The 27585-nt window shown below is 45.4% G+C and overlaps 1 protein-coding gene across 4 annotated transcripts in view; it reads left to right on the forward strand.

The window, feature by feature from the left end:
* Positions 1-12440: 12440 nt before the first annotated feature.
* The window catches only part of PLCH1 (phospholipase C eta 1), a 66027-nt gene continuing 50882 nt past the window's right edge, over positions 12441-27585 (forward strand). For all 4 annotated transcript variants that reach the window (XM_086754355.1, XM_086754359.1, XM_086754357.1 and 1 more), the window contains exon 1: positions 12441-12519. In XM_086754355.1, the coding sequence (XP_086610481.1) occupies positions 12441-12519 (79 nt within the window). The remainder of the gene's footprint in view (positions 12520-27585) is intronic.

Below are 27585 nucleotides of genomic sequence, written 5' to 3' on the forward strand. Positions count from 1 at the left end.
TGACAAGGTGCAACTTTTTGTTTGTTTTTGTTTTTTGTTTTTTTTTTCCGGATGAAGCGTTGTTCTGGGGGGCGAGGCGCTGCGGCGGGGCTCTGCTCGCTCTGTAAAGAAGCCGCGGCCTGTCTGTGGGGTGGGTACTGAATCAGGCCAGGTGAACTCCCAGTCGCCTTTCGGGCTCTCTGCCCCTCTCTTGGGGGTAAAACCTGCGTTTTGCCGTGTGGCGGGGCAGGTTCTGCTTTCGGGCTGGGTCAGGACAGCTGCAGCACCTGGTTTGGGGGGAAAAAAAAAAAAAAATCTGCTAAAACTGGAGGAAGCCGCTTGGTGCGCCCCAGCCCCGGGCCAGGCCGTGTGAAATGGAGCTGAAGGTAAAACCCTGGCCCCGCGGGGAGGGGCTGGCACGGTCCGTTGTGATTAACAACGGTGCAATTCCGGGAACTTCAGCTCTAGCTGACCGAGAAGTGCTTTTAGAATAAGTGTTATTAAATCCCAGGGAGGAAGATGTAAGCCGTATCTGATGGACTAGTCACCGGCTCTTTGTTTGGGGTGTGCTGCGGCTCCTGCGTGACAGAGCACAGTGTTCGCCGGCTCTCGGCGGGCTCTCCCGATTTACTTGTCCCTGGGTCTTCTGGCCCCTGTGTCGCGAAACTTCCAGCAAACTTTGGGTGTCTCGTGTTCTGAAACGTGAAAGAATACCTGCGCGTAACATCACTGAAAAGACAGACAGGATTCAACCCTGCAGCGAGACACCTAAATTAAAGAGGAGGTGGTATATGGAAAGAAAACGCAGACTTTTGGGGAGGTGAGAGACAGCGGAGTGCGTGCTCAGTGTTAAAAATCTTTCTGTTTCTTTAAGTGTTAGCTCCCTGGAATAAGTTTGAGAACTCTTTTTTTTTTTGAACTTTGAAGGATGCTTTTTGTAGGTTGAAAAAAAACCAATAGGCTGTTAGAAAAGAAATGTTATATCAGTTGAAGATGCATGATTTGTGGAAAAAATGATGTGACGGGTTGCAGACGCTTTCGGGTCTTAGGCTACCTATTGTCTATAAAAATGGGGATCAGCTGGTGGTTTTGGATGAAGTGGTGCACAACTCATTATTTTAACAATACTGGCTCAGCTTGGAAGGTTGCCTAGGGAATTGATTTAATGCTTCTGTCCTTTCACCCTTTGAGGCCGGTGTTCCACGATGACTTTGATCAAAACTCATCAGTATTTGTAAAGGAGAATAAAATTTTCACTCCATAAAAGCAAAGGAGAGGCCACCTGCTATTAACAGACTCCAGTTTTGCATGAGCCAACCTGTAATTTAAAACACTGTCAAGAAATACCTGCGGCAGTACAACGGTTTTATGATAAGCATCAAAACACAGAGTGAAAATTAGTCCTCTATTCAGTATTTAGCTTCCCATTAATTTGGGGGAAGGCTTTAACCCTGAAGCTGTGTATTTCTGTTGGCTCTACAAAGTAATCTTTTATAAACAGAATGGTTTTCCTTTAATGAAATCTGAATAAGGATTTTCTTTCTTTTTTTTTTTTTTTTTTTAAGGTGCCACCTAAGATCCAATTCAATTTAAATTGATAATCTAGATGGCAAAGCTTGAGGCTCTGAGCAACCTGATCTGGTTGGAGATGTCCCTGCTCCTTGCAGGGGGGTTGGACTGGGTGGGCTTTAAAGGTCCCTTCCAACCCGAACCAGTCTGTGGTTCTGTGGCAAAACCAGGGCCACGGCTACACAGGGTGGTGTGATGGTGGTGGCTTGGCTTTTTTTTTGTTTGGTTTTTTTTTTGTTTATTTGTTTGCTTTGGGTTTTTTAATAAGTTTAAACAAGTCTGAACATTAAAATACATCACAAACATTCCAAATTATGAAAGCAGAGGTCTGTTAGAGACCTCCTGTATTGTCTTCAGTAGGACAGTTTTTCCTGCCTGTGTCATCAGAGGAGGTGAGACCACCGTGCATAATTGCCTTGTCAGGTCTTGCAGAAACTTCTTTTGTTACTGCTTCAGACTTACTTGAATGTGTTGAAATGAAAGTGCTTTATGGGCACAGATATGGCGTTTTCCTCTTGGCATCGTAGGATGCAGAGCGTGTTCTGAGCGATCGTCGTGGCTATAGTACTGGAAAGGTGTTAAAGCCACTAACTAGCAAAGCGTGGTTCTACTGGGCAGTGGAGTAGGGCTGAGCAATGTGCCAGAGGTTAATTGGTTTGAACCACTGGGACAGGACTGTGCGAGGGATAGATCTTTCTTTGCTTCCCAGTCCAAAAGCAGAAGGTGCTTCCACTCGCGTGCTGCTGAGGTTGGCCAATGTTAGTGCAGCCTGATCTAATGGCCAGGAGGGAGGTGTGTGTACTTGTTTTGTTTTGTTCTCCTTGTTTATTTTAGGAAATTGGAGTTGGTTTCTGTAACAAAGCTGGCTTTCTTGTTCCAGTCTCCATGGACACTAAGGGTATTATCATTACTCCGGAGATCTGAGCTCGCTCTCTCCTCTCCTGACTTACGGAGCCTTTTGCTGCTCGTCTGGCGTTACAGAAGCACGATCTAGACGTACCTGGGTAGCTGAGAGTGACGTGGTGTGTGTATTTGAGAGACGGAAAGGCAAGCTGGGAGATGCAGAAGGTGAGGAAATGTCCATTACTACAGATAAGTGCTTATTAACGTTCCTACAAGAGTGGTGGGAGTACAGAGGAGCAGAAGGGAGAGGTGGACAGAGCTGTTGACAGCAGTTTGGAAGCAGGCAGTGCTGGAAACAGCCCGGGACATAATGCTGGAGATGCAGCATGTGCTCCTCTGGAGGCTCAGGTCCACAGGTGAGCAAAGCAAAACCGCTTCAAGGGCGATTGGCCACGTGTAGTAAAGCCATGTCTCTTTCTTGCCAAGAGGTGTCCATGTGCGTCTCTTCAACTTGAAATAACTCAAGGTTGCTTGCAAGACACTTCAAGTGGAGACACGCTGTTGTGTAAGGCAGTCCATGCTGCATTACAGACTTGATCTATTGGAACTGACACTAAGTTTATGTACCCATGTGCACTAAGCATGACCAAGCGTGTTGTTGAGATGGAGTACGGGATGTGTCTCCTGTAACCGTGTGGGCCTAAAACAGGCATTGCTGTGCCTCGTATTGACGTGTTTCCCATATTCTTTACTCGGTCTTAGTTCAGCTGCAGATCATTGACACATTGGTTGGCAGTGAACTTGGTAGTGTCCCCACGAGAAAAAATGGAAGAATATTGGCAATTACCAACTCAACAGATGACATATGCAAAGGGTCTGGTTATGTGAAGTATCTGCTCTTTGGGGGACTGCATATCAATCAACAAGTAGCCGGACATCGTGCAAGATGCAGATCGTCCATGCGCATGGCTAGCTGTGTTGACATGAGTCATTTCCAGGCATGTTATCTTCACATTTTATCATATTGTTTGAATTATTCCATGCTACAGCTGAGCAACATCTAGGGATTCATAGGTTATAGCAATAGCTGTAAGTTCAGCAATAGCTGTTTCAGCTATTCAAATGGCAGTGTTCGTTACAAGAAATGATGTCTCGTAGATTAACAACGTGTCTGAAAATGACTTGTCCAAGTTGGGGTGGACGGCTCTTGGAGCTGACAGTTTTGGGCTTGCTGGGAGCGGTGGTGTTTATAGAAGAAATTGGAGAAAATATAAAAGAATGTTGAAGAGTATAATAGAATCAGAAGATGTGTTGTTGATGATGCGTTAAAAAAAGCGTTGCCAATGTGGTGAAGTGAGTTCTCTCTCTGTGGATTAAAATCTCCAGTGCAGGATGACTCTTGTGCTCGACATCTAGAGTTTGAAACCTCTGTGCAGCAAAACAAAAAACTATTTTGGATTAGTGACTGGGTGGACAGAGAGCTGGCAAAAGCAGCAGAAAGGTGTGCAGAGTACTGGAAAGCTGTATAAGGAAAACATTTGTGTGCACTTATTCATATTTATCAGTTCCATGTCTGGTGGGATGACTGTTGCACTGAACGTGCAGCGTGCAAGGTAGGTGTCTTCTGAAGCGGTGCCTGCTGAGCCATAGAGGCAGCAGCACGCTGCCCTCCTGGAAATAATTCCTTCAATAGGAGAAAAACATTCCATTTAGGCTTGTTGAGGAGTGGGGAGCAAATGCTAATTCCCTTTCAGGGTCTGTTGCCATGGGGAGTCAGTTCAAATCCTTTCTAATGCCTTCCTCAGCAGCAAGTTGTGCTGACACATGCTTTTCATGACTCCCCAGAAAGAGCAGAGAAATGACTTGAAACAAAAGCTCCACCAGAATTAGCAGCCACGGGAAGATTAAAGTTTGTGGTTTGTTAGCTATGGGTAGGACAGATAAGAAAGTTGTCCATTATAGAGGTGAACACAGCTTGGCTGGCCTCCTGCCTGCGCTGGGTGGGCTGCACGGGGTCGGGGGGGGGCAGAAATGGGTGCCTGGTAACTTGTTGGCCAGATTTCATCGCACAGTGCTGTACGCGGTGTCTATCTGCTCCTCTCCTGGAAAGTGAAAGGGTAGTTTATGGAGCAAACTGGGCATCAGTCCTCTAGCGTGATCCAAACTGGATGCTATTGGCATTTGGCTGGACTTCATCGATTGCTAGTGCCGTTAGGAGGGCGATGCGCAGCCGCTGCTGCCCGCTTTGTGTGCCTTCAGCACTGGCCAAGTGAAGATGAGGAGTTTCCCGAGTTCCTTGGCAAAGTGTTGGTACTGGGGCAGGGGACAGTGAAGAGAGCTGTGGTCTGATGTGGCAGTGGTGATGTCAGTGATGATGCTGCCGTTTCTGGCGCGCTGGGGTAGGTGGTTGCTATGAAATGAACAAGTGTTTAGAAGCAGATTTCTCAAACGCTTAAGCAAACTGACATCAGAGTCTGTCTTCATCTGGTGAACGATGTATGACTAAGGTTAGCTTTTAGTGCTCTAATGGGGGAAGAGCCAAAATACCAGCTTAAAAAAAAAAAAAAAATCTGCATTTTTCTGAAACCTCATCTGTCTAAAGAGCATGTAAGTGCAACATCTGTATCCCAAATCCAAACTCTCTTGTGACCTCTTCCCTTTGTATAGTCAACTCTGACTTCCAACAGTTTCCAGTTGCTCCCAGCAAAATCCACAGGATATTTTTCTTTGCTACTGTGCTGGCTTGCACACCCCGACACCTTTATCTGATCTGGCAGATCAGATAAATACCCCAATACTTTTTCTGATCTGGCAGAAAAATAAACCAAACAAAAATCTCAGATTTTATTCCTCCAGAGCAATTCCTAGAGAAATAAGAAAAGGATCAGATATTGGATGTTTTACCAAGTATTATCAATAATCTTCTTTTCATTCTGGTGGTATTTATGGATAAGTACTTGCCGTTGAAAGGGGAGTGTAACTTTGGGGGTACTTTTAAAGCTTTTTGTTTATACAGGAAGATACTTTAAATTGTGGAAAGTATCCATACATTTATGAAATAGTTCACACCATAGGTAGGTGAAACTTTGTTTTTTAAGTTATAAGTGACACCAATTTGTAGGCAAAAAGTAGTTGTGGGTTTTTTTTTTTTGTATCGGCAGTGTGTGGATCTTTCATCCATGCAGTTAACGTGCCTCCCCTATTCTGCGTGGCTCCTATTCGTGTAACTTCAGCAACATTTATGGGAGTTATTTTGAGTGAATGTGGATATTTGATGCTGATTAGAGCCGAGATTTGCACAGACAATGTTTGGAACCCTTAGAGCCTGGGTTTGTATGACAGTTAAATCTAAATCTGCACAAATTCAGCCCAGCTTAAATGCTTAGCAATATTTGGGCGACTGTTAGTGGCTTAGTGAAATAAGAAGTCCAAGAGTGCGGATAGGTGGATGCCCCATGTTAGGATTTTATAATCTCTTCAGATCTGGTTTTCAGGTCTAGCTATGGCTGAGCTTTTCATCTGACGGCTACTTTGTTTTTTGGATACTGTTTAAAAAAAAATACAGCCCATATTGTGCAGCAGCTGGTCTCTGAAAGCTTGGAGGTAGTTCCACCAGTGTATTTGTTGATACTTTCTTAAAAAGTAAAAACATGAACTGGAAACAGCAGCCCTTTTTCTAATGTATAAAGCCTGGACAGAAGTTCCTGTTGATGGCTACTGATAAACTAACCTAGGAGAAATCCTGCAGCATATTTTAATGCAGCTCCAGGGAAAGCAAGCTGGTGAGAGCATAAATTTTCGTGCTTCCATGTTGTGGTATAAACAATTGCAAATGACTTCACTCCCTCTCTTCAGTATCTGTTATTTCGTAATACCAGTATAACAAAGGGCTGAGCCCTGGGACTGTTGAGAGCTGTTCTAGGATAAGTGTCTTCTCTGATTTCCACTGCAATGTGTTTGCCAAGCTGCTGGGTGCTGATGCCACCTTTAGAAATGCTGTAGAGCTTACTCTGGAACGTGTCTTTATGGGAATAAGGGAATAAGAGATCGTACAGAAGGGCCAACGATCCCGTCTGGGCAGGTGTGCAGGTGAATCTGCTTACTCTCAAACTTAAGGTAAATCAGTGAACTTCTTTCTGTTCTAATAGTCTATGTAGATCTGTTGTGAAGCAGAACTGCTTAGGTTTTGAATACTACCTCAGTACTGTCCAAGGGAGGTTCAAAGTAGTATTTGCGTTGTGATTTGGTGTTTTATTGTTTTCTGTTGGCAATAACTGGAAGCTAACTGGATGCACGTGATGGCAGTCAGCAGAGATCCTGGGTGCCCCCACTGCAACCGTAGCTGCCGGATTAAAGACATTTCTCTCCGGACGGTATATTCCAGCCAGATGGTCTTTCTGCCCTCCCGTACAAATGTGTCTAATGCTGGTAAGAGTGCTCTCTGGCCAAAGCTGGAGCTAACACAGTATTATTTCCAATCACACACTTAGAGTGTCCTTTCCTTGGCAGTATTGCTCTTCTCGTTTCTAACATACTTATTTTTTTCTTTATTGTACTTTTTCTTTGTCGCTTGTAGTGTCCAGTATCTCTGATCTATTTTTCACTGTAAAATTTGTCATTAACAGGTTTCTGAAATAGGTGCAAGCTTCCAAAAATCTACAGCCCTTTGAATATTCGGGGTTCTCTGAACTTTTTCTGTTGAAGGCAGAATTGCCAGGCACGTGCATGCATTTTTCAACTTTGGTAGAACTTTTAACAAAATACTTATTTTTACCATATACCGTTTTGTGCTAAGGAAAGGAATACATTTTTTTATAAATCATACTTTCAAAATGTGTCCACTGGGTAGATACTGGAACAGTGATCTCTGAAACTGGAGCTCTGGTTTTGTCAGAGGGAAGTGCTGGTGAACTGCGGTTATCGTCCTGTTAGTAGGAACCATTCATACTATCTGATTGACTTAAGAATGTTATCTGTTGAAGTGCTGCAAAAGCAAGAAGGGGAGAGGGCAGCTGAGAAAAGGTGAGATTAGCAATCTCTCCACCCTGTTACTGCTCACTTAACTACCAATTAATCTGGCTAAGCATTCTCCAGAGCTGCACACAGGACTCAAGCAGTTTGAGTTCCTGTCTGGTGCTAAATGGCCGTGTGCTTAATGCTCTCTTCACATTCAGGACCTGCACGGTGTCCAGGTTAAATATTGCAGATAAATATTTAGATTATGCTGCTACTTTCTAAAATAGTTTAGTGCTAACCATAACAGTCAGCCTGAGCTGAGAACACATTTTGCTGAAGTGCTGCTCTTCCTCCAGCTGCTGGTATAATGCTTTGTGATTCCCTGGAATGAGCGTCCTACTTCTGCACGACTCGCTAAAGCATGGGGGTTTACGCAAGAGGAAACTGCAGAGTACAGACCAGAGGGTGTCAGGTGGTGTGGTTTTGGTGTTAAGCCTCTTGTAATAAGAAGCATCCATCACAACGTAGGCAGTGCATATGCATCCTCTGCTAAGTATCTTACACATTCATCTTTACAACTTTTATAATCAAATAGTTTCATAATGCATGCATCTAGCGAAACTTTCCTTGTGAGTTCACCCACTATCTTGAGAACAACAAAATAATCGTATTTGTTCATCTCATCCACCTGTATCTACAGACATGTATACGCATGCGTACATAAGTTTAACTTATTTTTTGTATTAAATTTATTTGAGCAAAATCAGTTTACTTCCATTAATAACTCTTTTGTAAAGTAGAGTTTAGTAGAAGTAATCATAGCTCTTCCTCTTCTCTTTGAAAGGGCATCTCTTGTGGAACACTACTCAAAGTACTAAAATAACGCAGCTGACACATGTTTAAGGGAAAGTAATCAGCCAAAATAGAAGCTACAGCTTCTTCAAGTTCCTCTGTTTCTGCAGAGCACATAATGGACTCCGTTGCTCAGCTTACACGCTAATACACGTTATCCAGACATAAAGTAGGTGGGTTCCTGACGCGCTGGGGTAACATCTCTTCGTTCAGGTAGTGAAGCACTGATTGCTTTGCCTCTTGGAATGAATGTGCCAGGCTCAGGGCTGGACCTGCAGGAATTTTGCTTGGCATGGAAGAGTGGTACCCTTAAGTTGAGAAACCTGCAGAGCGGAAAAGTTAGGAGTGTTTTCAGCTCTTTCTGAATTGGTTACGTTATCAAGTAACCGCGCAAACTGCTTTTGAACTCAGATTTCTATCTGCTCAGGATTTCAGTAACTTCTTGACAGAATAGTTCTGGTGGTACATTCCTTTCCTATTTAAACATAATCCTGTGCTTACTGACACTTTTTACTCATATAACTTATTCTATGTGTATAAAATGTAGAATAAGTTGCATAGAATGTGTAACATTTCTGCAGAGAATAAAAGCATAGCCTGTGTAACATTTTGGTCTATGGCGTAAACAAGGTGTTCTTTTTCTACGATGTCATCCTTGTTGAAATGGTGCAAGTTTGTGTACAGTTAAGTTCCTAAGTGCTCGTTCATTTGAAAAGATGGTATTTGGCCCAAAGTGTGCGGCTGGTTGGTTTTGTGGGTTTTTTCTGGTGGTGTGTGTTTTTGGGTTTTTTTTGTGGGTTTTTGTTTTTGTTTTTTTTTTTTTTATAATACAATACAGTAAGGCATGATCTTGGCTGGGCTGTGCCAGAGCTCTGGATGGAGAAAGCAAATAACTTTGAGGGCCTTCCAAATAACTGCTGGTGTTTCTTAGGGAGGTTTTCTTACGGGATGTTTGTGTCAGCTTGTGCGGCCGCTCTGGGATTCTGCCTTGGTCCCTGACGTGCCAGGGAGAACCTTTGTTCCGAGGGGCCACCGTGGTGCGGGAGAACCCTTTGTGCAGGAACAAAGGAGTATTGTATGAGCATGAGCCATGAAAGGGTGAGGAGGGGGCCGAAGGGTTTCTTTCAGAGGCACTGCATATGGAGATCAATAGCAACATTTTCCCCATAAATCTCCCCTGTGACACGAGTTCTGTGTGGGAGCTGAGCAGGAGATAAAATCTCTTTTTATTTTGCATAAATTCTTAGTGATAAATATTTGATATGAGTTTCTTAATTAAAACATGGTGCCACTTGTGGTTTTTTTTTATAGCCTAAAGCAAAAAGCCTGGCAGTAGGCTGGACCATGCTGGTAGAATTATTCCTACGCGTTTAAAGTAACTAACAGCTTGCACCTTACTAATTAACGCTGGAAGAGTGGCCCCAGTTGTGGCAAGCTAGAATGAAAGCTCATGGCTGGCAAGGGCAAAAGTCCAAGAAGTGTAGAAGATGAAGTCTGGCAGAGGTAATGGGTATTACTGCTTAGCGTTCCAAATTTTAGTAAAATATGCCTTTAGTGTAAATAATGTCTGGGCCATACCCAAAACACATGCTGTAATGGAGACTGTGGTAGGTTTAAGATGGAGCAGAACAGAAACAGGCAGTTTTGGCTCACACCCACCGTGGATCATTCAGACCATCTCCCTTCTCCACAGAGGCAGCAGTGGAGAGGCAAATCCCACGTCTGCATCCCACAGCCTCTTCACAAACCTGCAACAGAAAATATCGTAGATATCAGGTTAGTATTTGTCTATCAGCAGTGCAAGTAAACATAAACATCAGTTTACGCTTTTTCACCGAGCCATTGGCTTCAGCCCCGTGCCAACTGCTTCTCCTGCAGGAGATGGCATTCGTCGCATCGATGCGTGGGGCAGGGGGAAGTTCTCCAGGTTCTCCTTTTCCCTTATAGCTGAGTACAGGGTCCCAGGAAATGGTTGTAGCTAGACTGGTCATTAAGGATAATAAGAGTCCTTTTGGCTATGATTGAAGATTACTTGTTTTCCTTTTTGTTTTGAAATCACTTGAGCAAAATAGATCTGTGTTCCTCAGTAGAGCTGCAGTCTGGGCGTTTACAGCACGCTGTGGTATTTCATTTGAGGGGATTCGGTACTCCGTTACTCGGAAGTTGGTTTTATGAGGAGGCTGGAACGGCAGTGTCCTTGCCTCCAGTTAGTGGCTTGCTTGGATGAAGACAGTTGGCATTGTTTGTGCCAAGTGTGGGTGAGAAAGCAGCTGGGCTGACCAGAGTGAAGGTGGGAGCGAGATAAAACGGGAGATGAAAGCAGGCTTGTAAGAGGAAGGGCTATGTGGGTTGCTGAAATGAGAGTCTTGAACTTGGTAAAATAGCAACGGGAAAAGGATGCAGTGAAAGGGTTTGGTGTCAGAACAGGAGATCAAGGAGTCCATGGGTGGGTTTTTTGTGTTTGTTGTTTTTTTTTTTTTTTTTTTTCCAGCAGCAAGTACCAAAGCAGTATGAACTACTGGTTTGTTTGGCTGTAACCATAACTGTGCACAATAACTCCTGCTGGGTGGGATGGATTTTTGTAAGGTCCAACTTGCAAAATAAAAGGCTGAAATTCTTTGGATATTCAATGAAATGCCTCAAACAAATACAGCCTTGTCTGGAGTTACAACCGCCAGCTTGTGAATGAGTTAACTTTTACTGTTTAGGTCTCTGCAAATAATCGTTCCAGTTATTCCCATTGTCCTGGAGTGTGCAGTGGAACAGCGGAGTGGCTGTGATGGAAACGCTCCCGGGGCTGAGGGGGGGCTGTTTCTCACCTCATTGTCAGCACTTGGCTTCGGTGTTCTCCTCACTTGGCTGGTCTTTGCTGTGCGCTGACTTGCTGTGCGTTTCCATTTAACTGGTTTACAAATGTTATTAGCTGGGTCCAAGAAAAAAGGGTGGTTGGGAGCTTGGCCTAGCAGAGCTCTGGGGCCTGTGTCCAAAATGACTGCTCTCCATTCCCAGTGCTTATTGGTGATGGCATCTGCGGCAAATTACCCGTGAGTACTCTGATGCGCTTGTCTCTGATGCTGCTGGTTTAGAGGCAAAGCTCGTCCTATGATGGTGCTGGGAGGCTCAGCCCCAGCAGGCGAGCAGGGAAGGCTTGCTGCCTGGCTGCTGTGTTCTCCTGGGAAGTCCTCTGCAGCCTACCTCTGAAAAGAGTGTGGTGGTTCAGAGGGAAATCCCCTCTCTTCCTCCTGTGCAGCAACGTGTGCTTCTGCCCGCTGATAAAGGTGCTTGGTTCAGGCAGTCATGGGCATCCCAGGTGCTCTGGGGTGTCCTCAGCTGGTGACATTTCCAGGGAAGCGGATTGCTGCCACTCCTTCTGTTTGGTCCCGTTGGTGATCAGCTGTGTAATGGAGGCAGGGGAAGCTGGAAAGGCAGTAAAGTGGATTGACAATGTATCCCGTGCTTCAGCACAGGGTAGTATCGACGCTCTGAGCTGAGAGCACCTCTTCGCAGTGCAAAGCTGGGATCCCTCGGGGCTAGGGGACACAGATTTCCCATGGCTGATGGAGCTGCACCTACTCAATGGGTGCTGCCCAACCCGCCTGTCGTTCATCTGGAGCTCCCACGGGTGAACGTCTGTCCCGGGTGGGGGAGTGCTGAGGGGGCTCTGCGTCTGCCTGGTGCTACTCTGTGCTCTCAAAATCGGCAGGTAATTACCTTTATTCACTTTTTTTTTTTTTTTAAACCTTCACTGGGGAGAACTTGTACTTTGGTGGTGGTGTCTGATATGTCTATAGGTTGTTAAATACGGGTCAGCATCATTAAATGGATTAAATTGATCATCTCCATGGCCCTGCAGCAGCCCGCGGGGGCTGCGGGGGTTGGCTGTAACAACAGGCACCCACTGTGGGTGCGGCGACTGCCGGGTGGGGTGGGCTTGCTTCAGCAGCCTTGAACTCGCTAGTTGTTAGCGCTGCTGATGGTTCCCCGCTAGCTCGGTCTGGGGGATCGCCCTGCGCCCCATGCCAGTGGGTTCTTGGAGAAGGGCGTGCTTGGAGACTGGAGGACGACGTTTGTTGGAATACTGGGTACGAAGTTTATGAACTATTCTGGATAAAGGGCACAAATAAATACTCATAGTGCTTGCAGTAGCTATGGGTTTCTTGTCAGCGAACTCCTAATTGTCCACACGCTGTCTCGCTTTGCAGGGTCACCGTCTTTGATGCTGAGCGGAGAGTCCCCTTACAATGAGTTACTGGAGCCTGGATAAGAGAAGCTGTCTGCAGTACTGCCGGCACTTCTTGGTGGACAATGGTGTATTTCACGGTAAGTCACCGGTTTTCTTCTCTTTCTGGCTTCTCGCGTTCCCTCCTGTCGCCTCCAACTGACCTCTCTGAGCGGCGTGCGCGTGGTGTCAGGAACGCTCCTCTCGGGGCCGGTTCGCGGCGGGCGCTGCCCGGGGCTCCCTTGGCCGCGCCTGTGCCGGGCGGCTCACGCCGGGGGCCGAGGCCGGGCTGGCCGCTCCGAGGCCGGGCGGTGCGGGGGTCCCGCGGGGCCGCGGACACCGGCTGGCTGCCGGCGGGGCCGCCAGGGGGCGCCCTTGGTGCTCGGTCCCCGCTGCGCGCACGCCGGCTGCGGCAGAGCGGCTGCGGGCGGGGGTGGTGATCGCGGTTTGGGGTGGAAGGGATTAATTGCGTTCACGGCGTCTGGCGCTGCCTCACAGGTCGACATCCCCTCCGGAGGCATTTCTAGAAATCGGCAGGTGTGCATCCTTCGTGCTCCGGTCGCACGGGAATTGAGAGTGTCGGGAAGGGCTTGGCTTCCAAGTATTGATCGGATGTTCGTGCGAAATAGATGCCTAATAGTGATCCCCAGCTAGTCCCCTCGCACCTCAGTCTCTTGCCATTACAGATTACATGCTGTGATCATTCAGTTGCTGAAGTATCGTTCCAATGGCAAAGTTGGAAATACTCTGAAGGTGCTTTGGTGTAAAATACATCCTTTTCAGGACCTCTTTTTTTGCATGCTTGAAACTTGATATATCAACTGAAGAGCACATATGTTCCCAGCACGGGTTTCTCTCCCTTTGGGTAGCTTTGCCCTTGGGCATGGAGCGAGGAGTGGTGCTGAGCCCAGGCTGTGCTCCTGCAGTGGGTGAGGGACCAGCAGGATTCAGGAGCTGGCCCCGCCTGGAGCAGGCTCCTGCAGGTTTGGTCTAATAAGACGGCTGGACCCTACGTGTCCCGCTGGGGGAGCGACTTCTAATGCTGTTTGAGAGGCCCACATTTTGTATTCCTTATTCTCTTTGAGGTCAGTGATTAAAAACTGTCACTTTGGCAGATTTATGGCACTATTAATGACAGCAACATGGAATGCCTATAAATCAAAGATAGAAATACTCATCTTTTTCAAAAGCAAAGGTAATATTCCACCTCCCCCCCGAGAGCCTACATCTCCATTTTCACTGTTTGTCAGGAAGCTGGGGAAGTTTGCAGCTCACAGAACTACAGTGTAACCCACTGTAAACCAAACTGTCTGCATTTTTGTGGCTGTGGTTATGTCACCATCGATGAAGCCAATGGTTTAGAGGGAGAATTAATCATTGGTCAGTTCGTGCATCTTCTTAACAAAAGCCTATTCACGGGTAACACCATTTCCCTGTACTGCTTTTTTCTTGCCTTTAGGCACTGCTAGTTCTATCTCAGACACTGGAAGAACGTTGATAACTTTTCTGTAAGTCAGTCTGACAGCAGCATTGTCACATAAGTTCATCTGTGTGCTACATTTGGGACATGCTTTACAGGGAAGGTGGTTCACAAATCTGTCGCTGGTGAACCTGTCACCTCTAGGACAAGTGTTGTGCCTCTCAGATGAAACTGGGACTTATCAGGCTGCTTGTGTGGTCCTACTGATTTTGGTGGGGCTGCATTCCTTCTGAATTCTCTCTAACTTTGTGGAAGGAGAGAGTTGTCTCCCAGATGTCTTCACCCAGGTCCCCCTTCGCTGAGTCTGAGCACTCTTGCGGTGTTTTGGTACCTGCCTGTTAATCACGATTCCCTCCTGGCAACAGTCCGCTCTCCAGCATGAGTGTGTAACTGGAGCAGCTACGCTTTGCAGGCATATTTGCAGTTTTGCTATTCCAGGTCAAGTGAAAGTCTGGTCCATACCCTGTGACTTGAGGTGGTATTTTAACGTGGAGCAGCACGATGTCTTTGTCCTGCTAATGGCGCGAAGGCTGGATAATGATCCATTAGCACGAAGTCCAGTAATCCATGAACAGCTATTGAGTGATGAGTCTGCAAAGTGATCATTGTCTAAAGTAGAAGACATAATTAAGAGGAATCCTAGACCAGAAAGATTCTATGGCTTAATTTGTCTTTCACTCATGACCAGACAGGATTAATTATTTTTCCCTGACAGAATCCTTCAGGGCTTCCCATTTATCGCTTCAACCTAAGCAAGACACTGCAGTGGCAGTTACTTTTGCTCTGAGTATACGGAGGGAGCTGAAGTCCCCGCGGGATGGTGACAGAGGTGGCAGTTCCCAACAGCATGACGTAAGGAGATGTGTGCATGCCCCAGGAATTGGCATGTTGCTCCTGACGCTTGAGAGAAGTTAGTTTCCTGTGGGACTGTGCTGATATAGATAAAAGGGTTGATGGAGCTTTTTAAGGATTTCCTTTTTGTCAGTGAGCCTTCTGATCCTGTAGGTCCTGACAGGGCAGTGGGATGCGTGGGGGTGAGCGGGCTGCGTGCTTATCCCCGTTCCTGATGGCAGCTTTATGGTTAAGATTGACCCATCCTGCCTGCCTCTCTGAGAGACCGAGTGGGACTGAGCAGCGAACTTTGGTCTTTGCATGACTAAGTGAATGCCAAACAACTAAATTGGGGCTTACCTGTGTCTGAGACCATATTTTCTCCAGCAGAGATAAGGAAATTGTACTTGTTTAAAACTTTTTTTTTATACCATTGGGAAATTAGGAAAGAAAATCTGTGAACTCTACGTGGGAAGGGTACTGTCTGTTAGCAGGGAAGGTACTGAGATTCAGCCCCTTGTGATTCGCTGACATTTCAGTGTTTGGGTTGTATGTGTCCAGCTCTAGTGTTTGTTAACTCTAATTTGCGCAGTGTTTTCATGATTTTTTGGTAGTTATTACTATTATAGTTTCATATGCTGACATTGAGAGCATGGCTCTTCAGAGACCAAGCACACAGAGCTCTTGATTAGCTTATTTTTCTACATTTATGAATGCTAATATTCTGTAATCATTAAACAGAAAGAAGCTGTGATGTGTTTAGCAAACAGCTGATTTTGTCTCAGCAGTTCTGAAAGTAGCTGTTCGTATTTATCTTCTTAGTTACTTATGCCAATTGAGTTTTCTTCTTAAGTTCTCTCAGAAATAAAACCCTTTTGTTTAAATTGCATTTCCATAATTGTAATTAATTTTCTCTCTTAATTTCTAATTTTATGTTCTGGCCTCTCCACCCCTTTCCAGACGTGTGTCAATGAGGACTTGACTGCTGTTGGTAGGATGTCAGGTTAACTCAGTTTTGCTCACATTGTCTAAACTGCCCTCTTTTGTTCAGAGCGGTGGCCTAGCTCAGTGTATCGGGCTCACCTGGAAGGTCACATTATGGTGCTATGGTTATTATCTGTAACTGAACCTGTGATCTGGAAGAGCTGTTACACCTCAGGTGCAAGCCAGCCAGACAAAAATAGCCCACTGCATCAGCTGGTGTTCTTCCAAAAGCAGAGGAACATCTTTCTCCATAGAGACTTCAGGACTGGAAGAGTCTACAGGGGAACACAATATAAACTTTGCTCCTCAACTGTGTTCAGCTCTGGTGTTTCCTTCATACCCTCCTGGGACCTGTTGTACTTTAAGAACCTGAAGAGATGGTATTCCATTTGTTCACCTCTACCTGAGGTGTTTAAGTGCAAGAAAATCCTGTGGACTGCATAAATGAGAATGCTGAAGCTCCATGTTTATTTGGAGTAGATTAAACATCTTGTTTTGGGGGGAAAAAAAAAACCAAACAACAGACTTGGAGCAGAAGCAGCAGAAGAGACTGCAGCATTGCATGTATAACCTGTTGGAGTCTGTATTGCCTCTCCGTGAATGTCGAAGAATCTCAGCTGGAAGATAAGCAGTGAATGCTGCTGCTCCAGTGTGAGAGGCCGTCAGCTGCAAGTGAGGACGTGGTGGAGGACAAACATATGAGATACGGCAACAGCAGGACAGCATCTTCCTCGTGTGGTGCATTAGTTGAAGGCAGGTGCAATTTCGAGTGTTGTGGAGTAAGTTGAAGGTGTTAGTGCTGTGAGGCGCAGCCTAATGCAGTTCTGGTCAGCAGTGTTCGAGCAAGGGGAGCTTGAGAACAGGCAGAGCGAAGGACTACAGAAGTGGAGACAAGATGGGTCTGGTTTGTTTAGCTTGGAAAATCAAAGATTGAGAGGGGATGTGACTGCTGACTATAAAAGCATTGTGAAGGGAAAGCGCAGGGGAAGAAAAAGCTTATTTGAACTGACGGGGGAAGTTGGCACAAGAGCAAATTGAAAAATGTCTCCAAGCACAGTTAAAACTAAGGTACTTCAAGGTGGAGATTGGTAAGTTCTGGAAAATCTTTCAAAGCATCCTATCTGTGCTGTTGCTATGAAGTTGTAAATGTAATTAGTAGCAAGCAAGATATTGGCTCATGTGAATAGAAAGCTGGAGAACTATTTAGGGGGTCCCAACTCAATTCCTGTGTGCAGTGAGCAGCAAATACGAACAGCAGTGTTTCCATTCCATTCTGGAAAACGCTGCTGTACACGGATCAGGCTGCTCTCTACCACATTATGGTGATGCTTTGAGACACTTGCACATTGTCAGGCAAGAAAACGTATTGATACACAACTGTGTGCCTTTCCACAGGGCTTTAACAAGTTGTCTTTGAGTAGTGACTGAACATTGATATGTGTAATACTGAGCTACTATACGCATCAAAATTGCCTAAGGATGTCTCATAATTTTATTAGGAAAAGCTGCTAATAGCTGCATTTGCAGGATATTAAAATTCTTATCTGTTTATGTCTGAAATTTTTGGTTACAGAAGTGGAGTTTGCTGCTGTGTCTTGTACTCAAGGGACTCTTATCTGCCTAGAAGCAAAAATGTCAGTTTTCTTCAGTAACAGCGAGAAACAGCACTGCGTATGCACACAGAGAATAACAAACTGCAGACAGATCTGAGTTTAAGCTCCTTGAGCAGTTTCTGTAGAATAGAGCAGATAAGCAATGCTAGTGTTCAGAGTAGCCTTGAGGACTTGATGAACCCACTTTCTTTTCCTTCCTGTTGCAAACAGTGCCAAGATACAAAATACAGCAAGCCTCTAGGCTTGGAAAAGGATTTAAAAAATTTTCTTAGGGTTTTCAGGCTGCAAATGTGGATCGTATTTTGTTTGTTTGCTGGCGATAACAATGTAGGAATGGCTGTGTTGACAGACCAAACATCCATCTACTTCGCTAGCAGAGGTTTGGGGCTGAAAGAATAAAGGAGGGAGAAAAAAAGAATATCCCTTCCTGTAGCACACGCGCCCAGCACCTGCTGATCAGCAATGTAAGTACTTCCCCAGCCAGAAGTTGCACCTAGATCGTTACGTTTATGAACTTCACATCTAATAAGTTTTTTCCAAAGTTTTTTTGGAAGTCACTCATGTTTTTGAGCATCTGTGGGTATTAACTCCAAGGTTTGTGTTAGTTGGTGTAAACCTGCTTGAAGGGAAACAGTCGTGCAGCCTTGCCAGGTTCAGCCTGGAACGGATGGAGCAGCTTTGTTCCTTGACTGCTTCACCTTTGAAAGACCATTAGCCAGATGTATAATTTCGCAGTAATTGTTCTGCTGTCTGACAGCGTGCAGTGAGCTGTCTGTCCCAGCCACCAGAGAACTTGCGGGGGAAATACTGATCTGGATTCCTATGTGTGCTCTTAATTTCTGGTTTCAGGAGTGTCCAGCTCATCCTTCAAAAGATTCTTCCAAATCGCCTACTGTGGTAGTTCAGCCCCGATCGGGACCAGACTGCGCAGTCTCTCTCTCACTCCCCCCACCCTCCCAGAGAACGGGGGAGATGATATAAGAAAAACAGCTCAAGGTTTGAGATAGGGACAGGGAGAAATCCTTAAAGTTACCGTTACAGGCAAAACAGACTCGACTTGGGGAAAAATGTTCATTTATTTCTAAAATTAGCAGAACAATGAGACAGGGAACAAGATAACCTCCCCCCACCCCTCCCTCTTCCTGGGCTTAACGTTATCTCTACCACCTTCCCCCCTTGAGCAGCACGGCGGGAAGAGGGAATGGGGGTCGCGGTCAGTTCATCACGCATTGTTTTATGCCGCTGTGTCATCATCGGGGGAAGAACTCCTCACATTCCTCCTCTGCTCCAGCGTGCGGTCCCTCCCACGGGCCACAGTCCTCCGTGAAACTGCTCCGGTGTGGATCATCTCTTCCACGAGGTGCAGTCTCTCTAGAACAGCTGTCCCAGCGGGCCCTCCATGGGCCACAGCCTCCTTCAGGCCTCCACCTGCTCCGGCATGGGGTCCTCCACGGGCTGCAGGTGGATCTCTGCCCCTCCGTGGACCTCCATGGGCTGCAGGGGGCAACCCGCTCCACCATGGTCTTCACCATGAGCTGCAGAGGAATCTTGGCCAGGAGCTGCGTTACTCCTCCTCCTCCTTCTTCACTGACCTTGGCGTCTGCAGCTGTTCCTCACAACAGGCTGGCAGACGCCTCTCAGGATCCTTTTTACATCTTATTCACTTCTCCTCTCCTCTCCACTTCTTGCAGCCGGGCCGGGCTGAGTCGGGCCCAGTCGGCTGCCGGGCGGGAGGCCAGAGGGTGAGGCCTGCAAGGCCCATGAGGCTCGCGCCTCCCTCTCTCTGCCCCTGCTCAGCTGCTTCACATCTTCTCCTCTTTATTTTTTTGAGATTGGACAAAAAGTAAATTTATCAGCAATAACAGAAGAAAACAAAACAGTGATGGAATACAAGTATAGTATAATGGCTTACAACAAATCTCCACACCCAGTTTCTTCCAAGTAGCAGGAGGCTCCCCTCAGCACCCTCCTCACTGATACACCCAGCATGATGTCAGATGGGATGGAATAGCCCTTTGGCTAATTTGGGTAAATTAACCCCAGCTGTTAGTTAATTAGTTAATTATCCCAGCTGGGTGCCCCAGCCAGGGGGGCCACCAGCCCCAGTTCTCCACCCAGCTCAGGTGAATAGTAACTCTATCCTAGCCAGAACCAGGACATCTACTTATATCCATGCCAAGCTGAGGAGAGGAGAGAGAGAGTTAGTCCAAGGCAGTTGCTTATTTTGGGAGATCATCTCAAAGATTTCCAAAATGCAATGGATGCAATTGTGCACCACCTTTATTAGATGAACATCTACTGTTACACAACCAGTTCTGGGCAGCTTCCTGAGAGATTGCTTACGGCAGGTGTTATCGCAGTGTTTTTCCATTAATTTCAGGCTGAGAAGCTGAGCTTTTGTGCAGGTTCTTGTAGGATTTTTTTTTTTTTGCTTCAGTGATCTTGAACTTTTGTGCTCAATGAGTTGGAACATAAAATGCATTATGTTTTACTTTTTATACAGTAAAATAGTCCATTTTGGTTATTAGAGCACAAGAATTTTGGGGGAACAACGTTAAATCATTGCTGAATTGCATGTATACGTTAGGCTTGATGTTTGCTGATGGGCAGTGCTTTATAATTAGCTCTGCTGAAGCCTCATGCGAGCCCAGTGCTTCAGGCTGCAGGGTAAAGATGCCAGACATGGAACACGGAATTCCGGCTTACATCTTAATAGTCAGCTTCAATTTAAGTTTTATAATGATGCTTGGGAAAGCAGGACAAGTTAATAGCACAGTAATTTATATTTTGTTTTATATTCTGATTTATGTTGTGAAATATCCACAGTTCATTCCTTGAGACAACTGACACGACTGAAAATGTATATACCAGTCGGGCATTAAATAATTTTTTTTATTAAAGTTCATATACATCTAAGAAGTGCCTAAAATGCCTGAAGAAACTGCCTCTTTGTGCTTTGTGAAGAACCCTGTGTCTATCACCAGATGCGTCCTGTGGTGAAAGGAGGAGTTTCCTGGTGGGCTCTGTCTCCAGCCGGTGTACCAGGCGGTCGAGCCTTTAATGCCAAGGGTCTTCCTCCCTCCATCTTTGTATATTTGTCAGCTTTCCAAAGAACTGTGTCTTCATTAATGACAAATGAGCACAGGTCATAAAAGCTTTAATCTGATAAAAAAATGACAAGTTTTTCCTGCAGCTAATACAAAGTTTTATTCATTACTAGCTGGCTTTTCATGAGGAGGTTGTATTACAGTTTGGGTCTAAGATTAAATTTGGATGATGAATAAGATGATGTTGTTATCTTCTTATTTCATTATCTATTTAAGAGGTAAAAGTTCTCTAATTAGCTTCTCTTACTCTTTAGCAGAATTAGTCTTTGTACCAGTTTCCAGCTATTTTGACAGTGAAAAAGAATAAACAGATGTGCCAGAAAATTAATATTCTTCTGATGCTGTAACTTCAAAACTATTAGTTAAATCATATTCTCATTTATTGGAAGTAGAATTAGCACTGTTGTGTCTCTGTCCAGTAATCTGAGCCTTGTGAGGTATGTTTTCTGGTGTTCAGAAATCTGGCTTCCATTTTTGACAACAGCTTTTGGTAATAAATTTCCTTCAGTTGTGAATGGGGCTGCGGCAGCTGCCTGGTGCGGTGGGGCAGGTTCAGGTGCTGCCCGGCTGTGGGGAGGGAAGCTGGGAAGGTGATGTCCCGTGTCTCGGGGCACGGGCAGGGCTGCACCGCAGCCGGTTTGCTGGCAGCGTCCTTGGACCGCAGCCACTCAGCCCTGCCACGCGTGGGGCTGCCGACTCTCGCAGGGAGCTCTGCGGGAGCTCGGGTGGGTACAGGGCCTCTCTCCGTCACGTCTGACCCATCGCAGCAAGCACACGGTGGGATTTTTACCCTGGAATTCCTGGTTTGGGTTTACACGGCATGCAGGCATCTGCCGTGCTTGTCAAGGGAGTGTTTAGCGGTTGTGTAGCCCAGCAGTCTTGAGCTGCCTGGGGAGAGGAGGTTTAACCTGTCTTTCCTTGCAGGGAGCTAAAAACATTGGCATTAGTTTGGCAATTGTACCCCAAGACAAGCCAGACCATTTTGTCCCTCTCGCGTTGCTTTTGGCACAAAACAGACCACATTTTCCTCATCTCAGCCATAAGATGTGAGGTGAACTACAGTGCAGTTTAAATTAAAACCTATCTGTAACTATGTGCATGGAATGAAGAATTACAGATTGCAGATATTACAAGAAAGCTTTAAATCCTCTTTTTTTTTTTTTTTTAATGAAATGACAGGGATAATGCTGTGACACTGTCTGCTTTGTACGTGGAGGTACTGGCTGTCTTATCTCCAAATAATTTCCGTAGTTTAATGACAGAACTTGGTTTTGAACAGCAGATTAAGAAGACTGGGAAAGAGGAGACGAGTTTTGAGTGGATGAACATCTTTTTAATAGACTTCAGTGCTTTTGTAGTTGAGACTGTCAAAAGCTATCGGTGAGATGAGGCTTGGAGGATGGTTCACATGCTTCTTGAAACCAACTTAAAAAGTTGAAAAAAACAGACTTTTATGCATGCAAGACACTGGCAAAGGTGTCTCAAGGAAGAGCTTACGGGGCAGAAAACATGGGTAGGAAAAACTGGCATACAAGTGAGTCTGTTACCTTTCCTGCCAAGCCTTATCTTGGGATTGTGTGATCCCTGTGAAACAATGGTGGCTGCTGGAAGTACGTACCGCTGTCTCAGGGCGGTCGTCGGTGTCAGTCAGATACAGGTCACAGAACAGCAACCTGATATTCGGAAAGCTTGCTTGTCCCCACCGCCTCTGAGACTTCGAACTTTGCGCGCTGTGGCTGGGCAGAGCGTTCCCGGCACGAGCGTTGTGGTCCCGCTGGGAACAGGGGGTGTACCTGGAAATGAAACACACTGGGAGGATGTGCGGGTTACTGGAGCCCTGCGTAAGTACGCTGGAGCTGCGCTGTCAGATGGTATAAAGCGAAGTAGTTCCTTTTTTGGCTTTTCCCTTTGCAGACAGTCGAACTCCAGTGCAGCGTGTCTTCAAGGGCACAGCAGCTTCAGATCTGACTGACAGGGCTAGGGATTGGATGCAAAACCTGGCTTGTCAGTGAGGAGTTGTTATGGTGGTTTTGGGGTTTTTTTTTTGAAGTTAAATAAGCCTATGAGTATTTTCATACCGTTTGCCATGTCACCTGAATTATGTGAAGTTTTTATTTATTTGCTGTAATATTCTTGCTAAGCCATAGAGCATGCTGTAATTTCTGAAGCCGTATATTATTTAAGCGCTTCTGGTTTTAAAATTAACTTTATTTTGAAGACAAAATAATAAGGAAGGCATTTAATGATTGGACAAGCTTTCCTAAAGGGCAGCTTTGGTGTTAAAGATGCTTGTGTATAGCTCCTCATAATTAATAATAATAATGTATTTCCTTTTTATTTATTTTTTTCCTCATCCTCCCAGTCACACTGTCTATCTGTAACTTTTTCCTAGCATGCGCTGGACCAATCCTGTCCTCTTTTATTGCTGTCACAGTCTTGGAGAATGCAGTTGGGGGTTCCTTTGGTGCGCCAATGTAAAGGTGACTGTGTAAAAGCCAGCTGAGTCGTGAAACAATTAGAAAATGTGATAAATCAAAGATGCTAAGCGTTATACATGGAGTCTGCTTTACTCTTGCCATGCTTTCCGGCACTGTCCGCCCTTGGGCTCTGTGATAAGCAAGTGCAATTTGTGCAAGTTTGAGTGTTTCTGCTGTTCCACGCTGACTGTAAACCTACTGATTCCCATAGCGTTGAGTTGGCTTAAGCAAGCACGGTGTTGAGCCAGTAGCGTGGTAATTTTTTAATAGCTACCGGGAGAGTTAGAGCTCAGCATGTCGCAGGAGACCACTTCTTCTTACGAAATCAAATGCTCGGTGATGCACGGCCAAAACCATTTGCATGCTCTGCTCTAACTGGCCTGATTCTGCGGAATGGCTGTTCCCCTTCAAGTTAGCGATGGAGAAAAGGGGAAGGGGCACCAAACCTGGGGGAGGAGGAGTGTGGTCCGCAGCGCTGCTCTCCTTCCGCCTCGCAGAATCCCGTGGCTGCAGACGCTGGGAGTTACTCTGGAGTGAGGATGGTTTTTCTCTTCTGCATTCAGCCTGCGTCACTCCCGGTCTTTAACTGAAGTATGATAATCAGTTCCTGACCGGCATCCCTGGGTGCCGGCAGGATTTCCTCGTGCTTGCCTGTAGAGATCTTCTTCCCAGGCGTTACACACGCTCGATGCCGGGAGTGTTTTGGTCGCTGTGCTATGCACGCACGTCTCATACCAAAAGTAGTCGCTGCTCCAGCGTTCCCGCGGCAGCAGCACAGAGCAGATGCTTCAGCTTCCCTCTCGGGCTGTGCTTCTCGATTATTAAGAAAGTTGCCTAGTACTGTCTCTGGATTTGTGGGGTTTTTATGTTTGTGTTATGGATCACGAAGATTTCGTCTATCCTCGTGAAGAGCGGTGCTGGCAATGGTCTCCTGTACTTCTAAGGATTGCTTTCCAAATGCTTTAGCTCTGGAGACATGAAGATTAAATTGAGGCTTTCCTGCAGGGAGGATTTCCATTCTGCTTGCCAATAATGCATGTATACTTACAAATTTAATGGCAGACCTTGAAGTATACAAAAATTTAAGTCCAGAAAAAGGTAAGGATTTTGGAGTTTGGAGTTACTGTAGGAAGAGCTCATAGAATTTCTGGAAGTGCTTATAGAAAAATCGGGTAACTTTATCCTTATGATTGGTAAGTGACATCCAATATTTATGTGGACATTATTAGTATGAAAAATGTGCATGTATATATATTTCTGAATATTTAAGAGGAAAACTTGGTATTTTTGTATTGGCTTGAGAGTACATTTCTCCATGAAAACATGTGGATTGTATGTGAGATATGGCTCCTATGATACAGACAAACTGCACTTGTGTGTGATCTTAAATTATTACAAATGTATTTGCCTTTAAATAAATTTGCCTTGACTTTTTCATCTGTTGGTCATTTTCTGTGGCATAGCTTTCTATGGAAAAGAGTTTCTGGTTTTGTTTTTTTTTTTTGTTTTTTTGTTTTTTTTCAATAGCACTTATAAATAGTATAACACACATGCAAATAATGTATAAAATTCCGATCAAACAGCGTTGGATGAGAAAGATAAGTCTTTCCAAGAGTTGTAGGAGGATGGTACAAAAAAAGAAGATGACTTGAATAACTTTCTTCAGTAAGTTGTAGTTTATAGTGTCCAATTTTGTTTTATTTAAGTCGGTGCTGGATGGAAAGTGGTAATTAGTCTAAGCCTCTAAGTGGATGTAGAGTAAATGCTTTAGAGAGAAGGAGAAATCAGGGTAGATAAAGTTTATTGTTGTATTTTGCTCATCATTAATAATATTGAGCTATTTATGTGCTTTTAAAGGAAAAAAATGACAAAATACATTTAGCAAAGAGCTGGCTTGTCATCACTGGGCAGATCAGAAGACGTTTGCTAAGAAGATTATTCTCTCTATAGTTTTAAATCCAGCAAACAAACTAATCTAAAATAAAGCCGTCAAAAGTCATGGATCATATTTTGAAATATTATTTTGCCCACTAGAAAGCATGTAAAAAAATTTAATAGCAATGCTGGGAGATGATATATACTAACTTTTTTTTCTTTGTGTTTACCATTGATACGTTTATTTGGTAAATATTTTTGTAGGGAAAGGTACTGGAGATAGACACAGCTATTGTGTGAGAAACTGAGACTATTTTAAGAAAAAGTCAGTTATTTGTATATCCTCTCGGGGAAGGGCCTCCTGTGTTGGAGTTGGTATGCCAGGGTTCCAGGTGCTGTGTTTTTATTTTGGTTACACAAAACTCGTCATTAAGCTTTGATGCATGTGGTTGGGTAAAGGAGGCCGGGTGTTACTCCATCTGCTTTCTGAGAGGCAGAAGGTAATGGATATGTCCCCACTTAATAATTTACAAGAGCTGGCTTATTTGAAGGGAGTTTTTGGAACAGTCCTAGAAGAAAAGGATCAGGTTTAATTTTTGAACCTCATGTAAATGCCTGTGCATGTGTAGATGAACACATTTCATACCGAAGTGCTCAGCTGATGGTGAAGTTCCAGTTGAGGTAGTTTTGTAGTCCCTTTCCCTTAGCCAGGTGAAATAGCAACTGCCAAGTCTCTGTTAATCCTCTTCACTTAGCCGTGCTACTTTTCTCTGGTGGAGGCGGTTAAAGGGCGAGAAGCAGCGAGTGCGGCGCGGTGTCCCTCGCGTTCAGGTTTGGCCGCTTTGGTGGTGGTGCAGCGGTGCGTTTGGGGTCACGGCTGGGCTCCCAGGGTGCCCCTGCCCACGGGGGGCTCTGACACGGCGCAAGCGCAGACTTTGGATGCAGTGTTTTGTAGGCGTGAATATATTCACGTGCTTGGATGGTGGAAGACGGCAGAGTGCCTGACCTCCCCCTTCCTCAGGCTGGTGACTCCTTTAGCTTGCCAGCACCGATACCGATAACAGCGGGATCACGCTGCTCGTGCAATTTATGCACATACGAGCGCTTGTATGATGGGGCCTGGATAAAGGGATGACTGAACAAGCAGGTGCATCGCTGGCCAACTGACCTGGCTCCGCAATGAGCGCTTGCAGGAAGCAGCAGCTCCGCGCCTGCCGGCGGTTTGGCCGTAAGTTCATCTGCGACTGCTGCCCGCTGTGAATGGGATTCGCGCTTGTGCTCAGGGGTGTCGGCAGTGGGATGTCAGCGGGCGCGGCAGAGGCGTCTCTTTGTTATGGGTCTGGGTCTTTGGCTGATGGTCGTGGCACTTTGTTGTTTCTTGTTCCTGCTTTGGCAGAACCCTAGGGTTGCAGTTGGGACAGCTAAGCAGAGAAACAGCGGTGAACTACGTTGCATTTCGTTCACAGGGACTATCGCAGCAGCCTTTTTTACTGTCATTGTTAGTGCTTCTTTGGGACTTCTGAATCTCTACATCAATCCAGGCACCTGTAAAACAAGTATGAACTATAGGCTCCAGAATAGTAAGTGATATAGAAAGGAATTAGCCCAGCATGGCATACTGTTCTGAGTGGATATTGAAGGCATCAACCTCCTCCTGTGAAGAACTTGCTCTTCCACAGCTTTAATTCCAATAATAGCTTAAATCCATCACAGTATATGTGCTTTCACAATAAATTAATAGATGTACCTGGCAGCTTTAGAAAGGTTTAAAGCCTCTGGGTTGTTTGGTATCTTCTGAGGATGTTACCCTGTGGGAAGTGAAAGGCCTCACCTGCCAGCCTGAAAGGAGTGGCACTGCGTGCCGGGTCCCTTCTGTGCCACCGCTGAGGGTTCAGAGGATGCTGGAGCTGGGTGCTGGAGCTGGATGCTGATGGCTCCATGGGAGGCATCTCACCTGCTTCTGCAGAGCCAAGCGGGCATGGTAGACCAACTAGTGATGAGGTTATATAGTTGTTAACTACTTTGGGGGGGGTTTTGTATGCTTATGAATTAAATATACTTTTGTTTCAATAAATCTCCAGAACACCGACATCCTGTGAAACTGAGAAAGTTCTTAGAGTTTGCTGAAGAACAGTGCCTTTCTGAAACTGTGTCCTGAACTTAAAACTGTTAAAGTAGCTAAACTATGTGGCATGAACTTGAAACTGTTGAAGTAGCTCTTTCATTGCTTCAGTGAAGACTAAAATAGCCAAATGCTATATTGGGATCAGTGTTGATGCTGGCAGTGCCGTGGCGTGCATAGCTTGGAGAAACCAGGGGCTGGTGAAGGGAGCATGCTGCAAGAAGAGTTCACAGCTTTTTCCAGCACTGAGCTCACCCGCAAGAGGAAATGCGTTCCTAAGTAGTCACTTAAGAAGCTCGTGTCTTGGAGGACAGCCTTTTTGTTCGCAGGCAGCACTTTGTGCTGGTGTGTGTGCTTCTTGGATGAGCAAAAGTAAAGTTATGAGAAACCATAGCTGGCTTTTTTCATACAAGTGACAGGAAACCCAGCTGTAGGCAAGGAACTTTGTGCCTGTTCTGCGGCAGGTTAGTGGTAACCTCAGCAGTATAACAGATAACTGATTCGGAGACACTTTCACGTGTTACCAATAGAAACATTGATCAGGGTGAAGCTCAGATGCACAGAACATCATTATTTTGGGTAATAAAATTACCTTAGTGCCTGAGACTGTCAGTTCGTTGTTTGTCTGCAGGTGACTCATTGTCGATGACTTGCACCGAGGAAATTTGAGAATAGAGT

This window comes from Chlamydotis macqueenii, chromosome 9, assembly GCF_036417535.1.
Source record: "Chlamydotis macqueenii isolate bChlMac1 chromosome 9, bChlMac1.mat, whole genome shotgun sequence".
NCBI lineage: Eukaryota > Metazoa > Chordata > Aves > Otidiformes > Otididae > Chlamydotis > Chlamydotis macqueenii.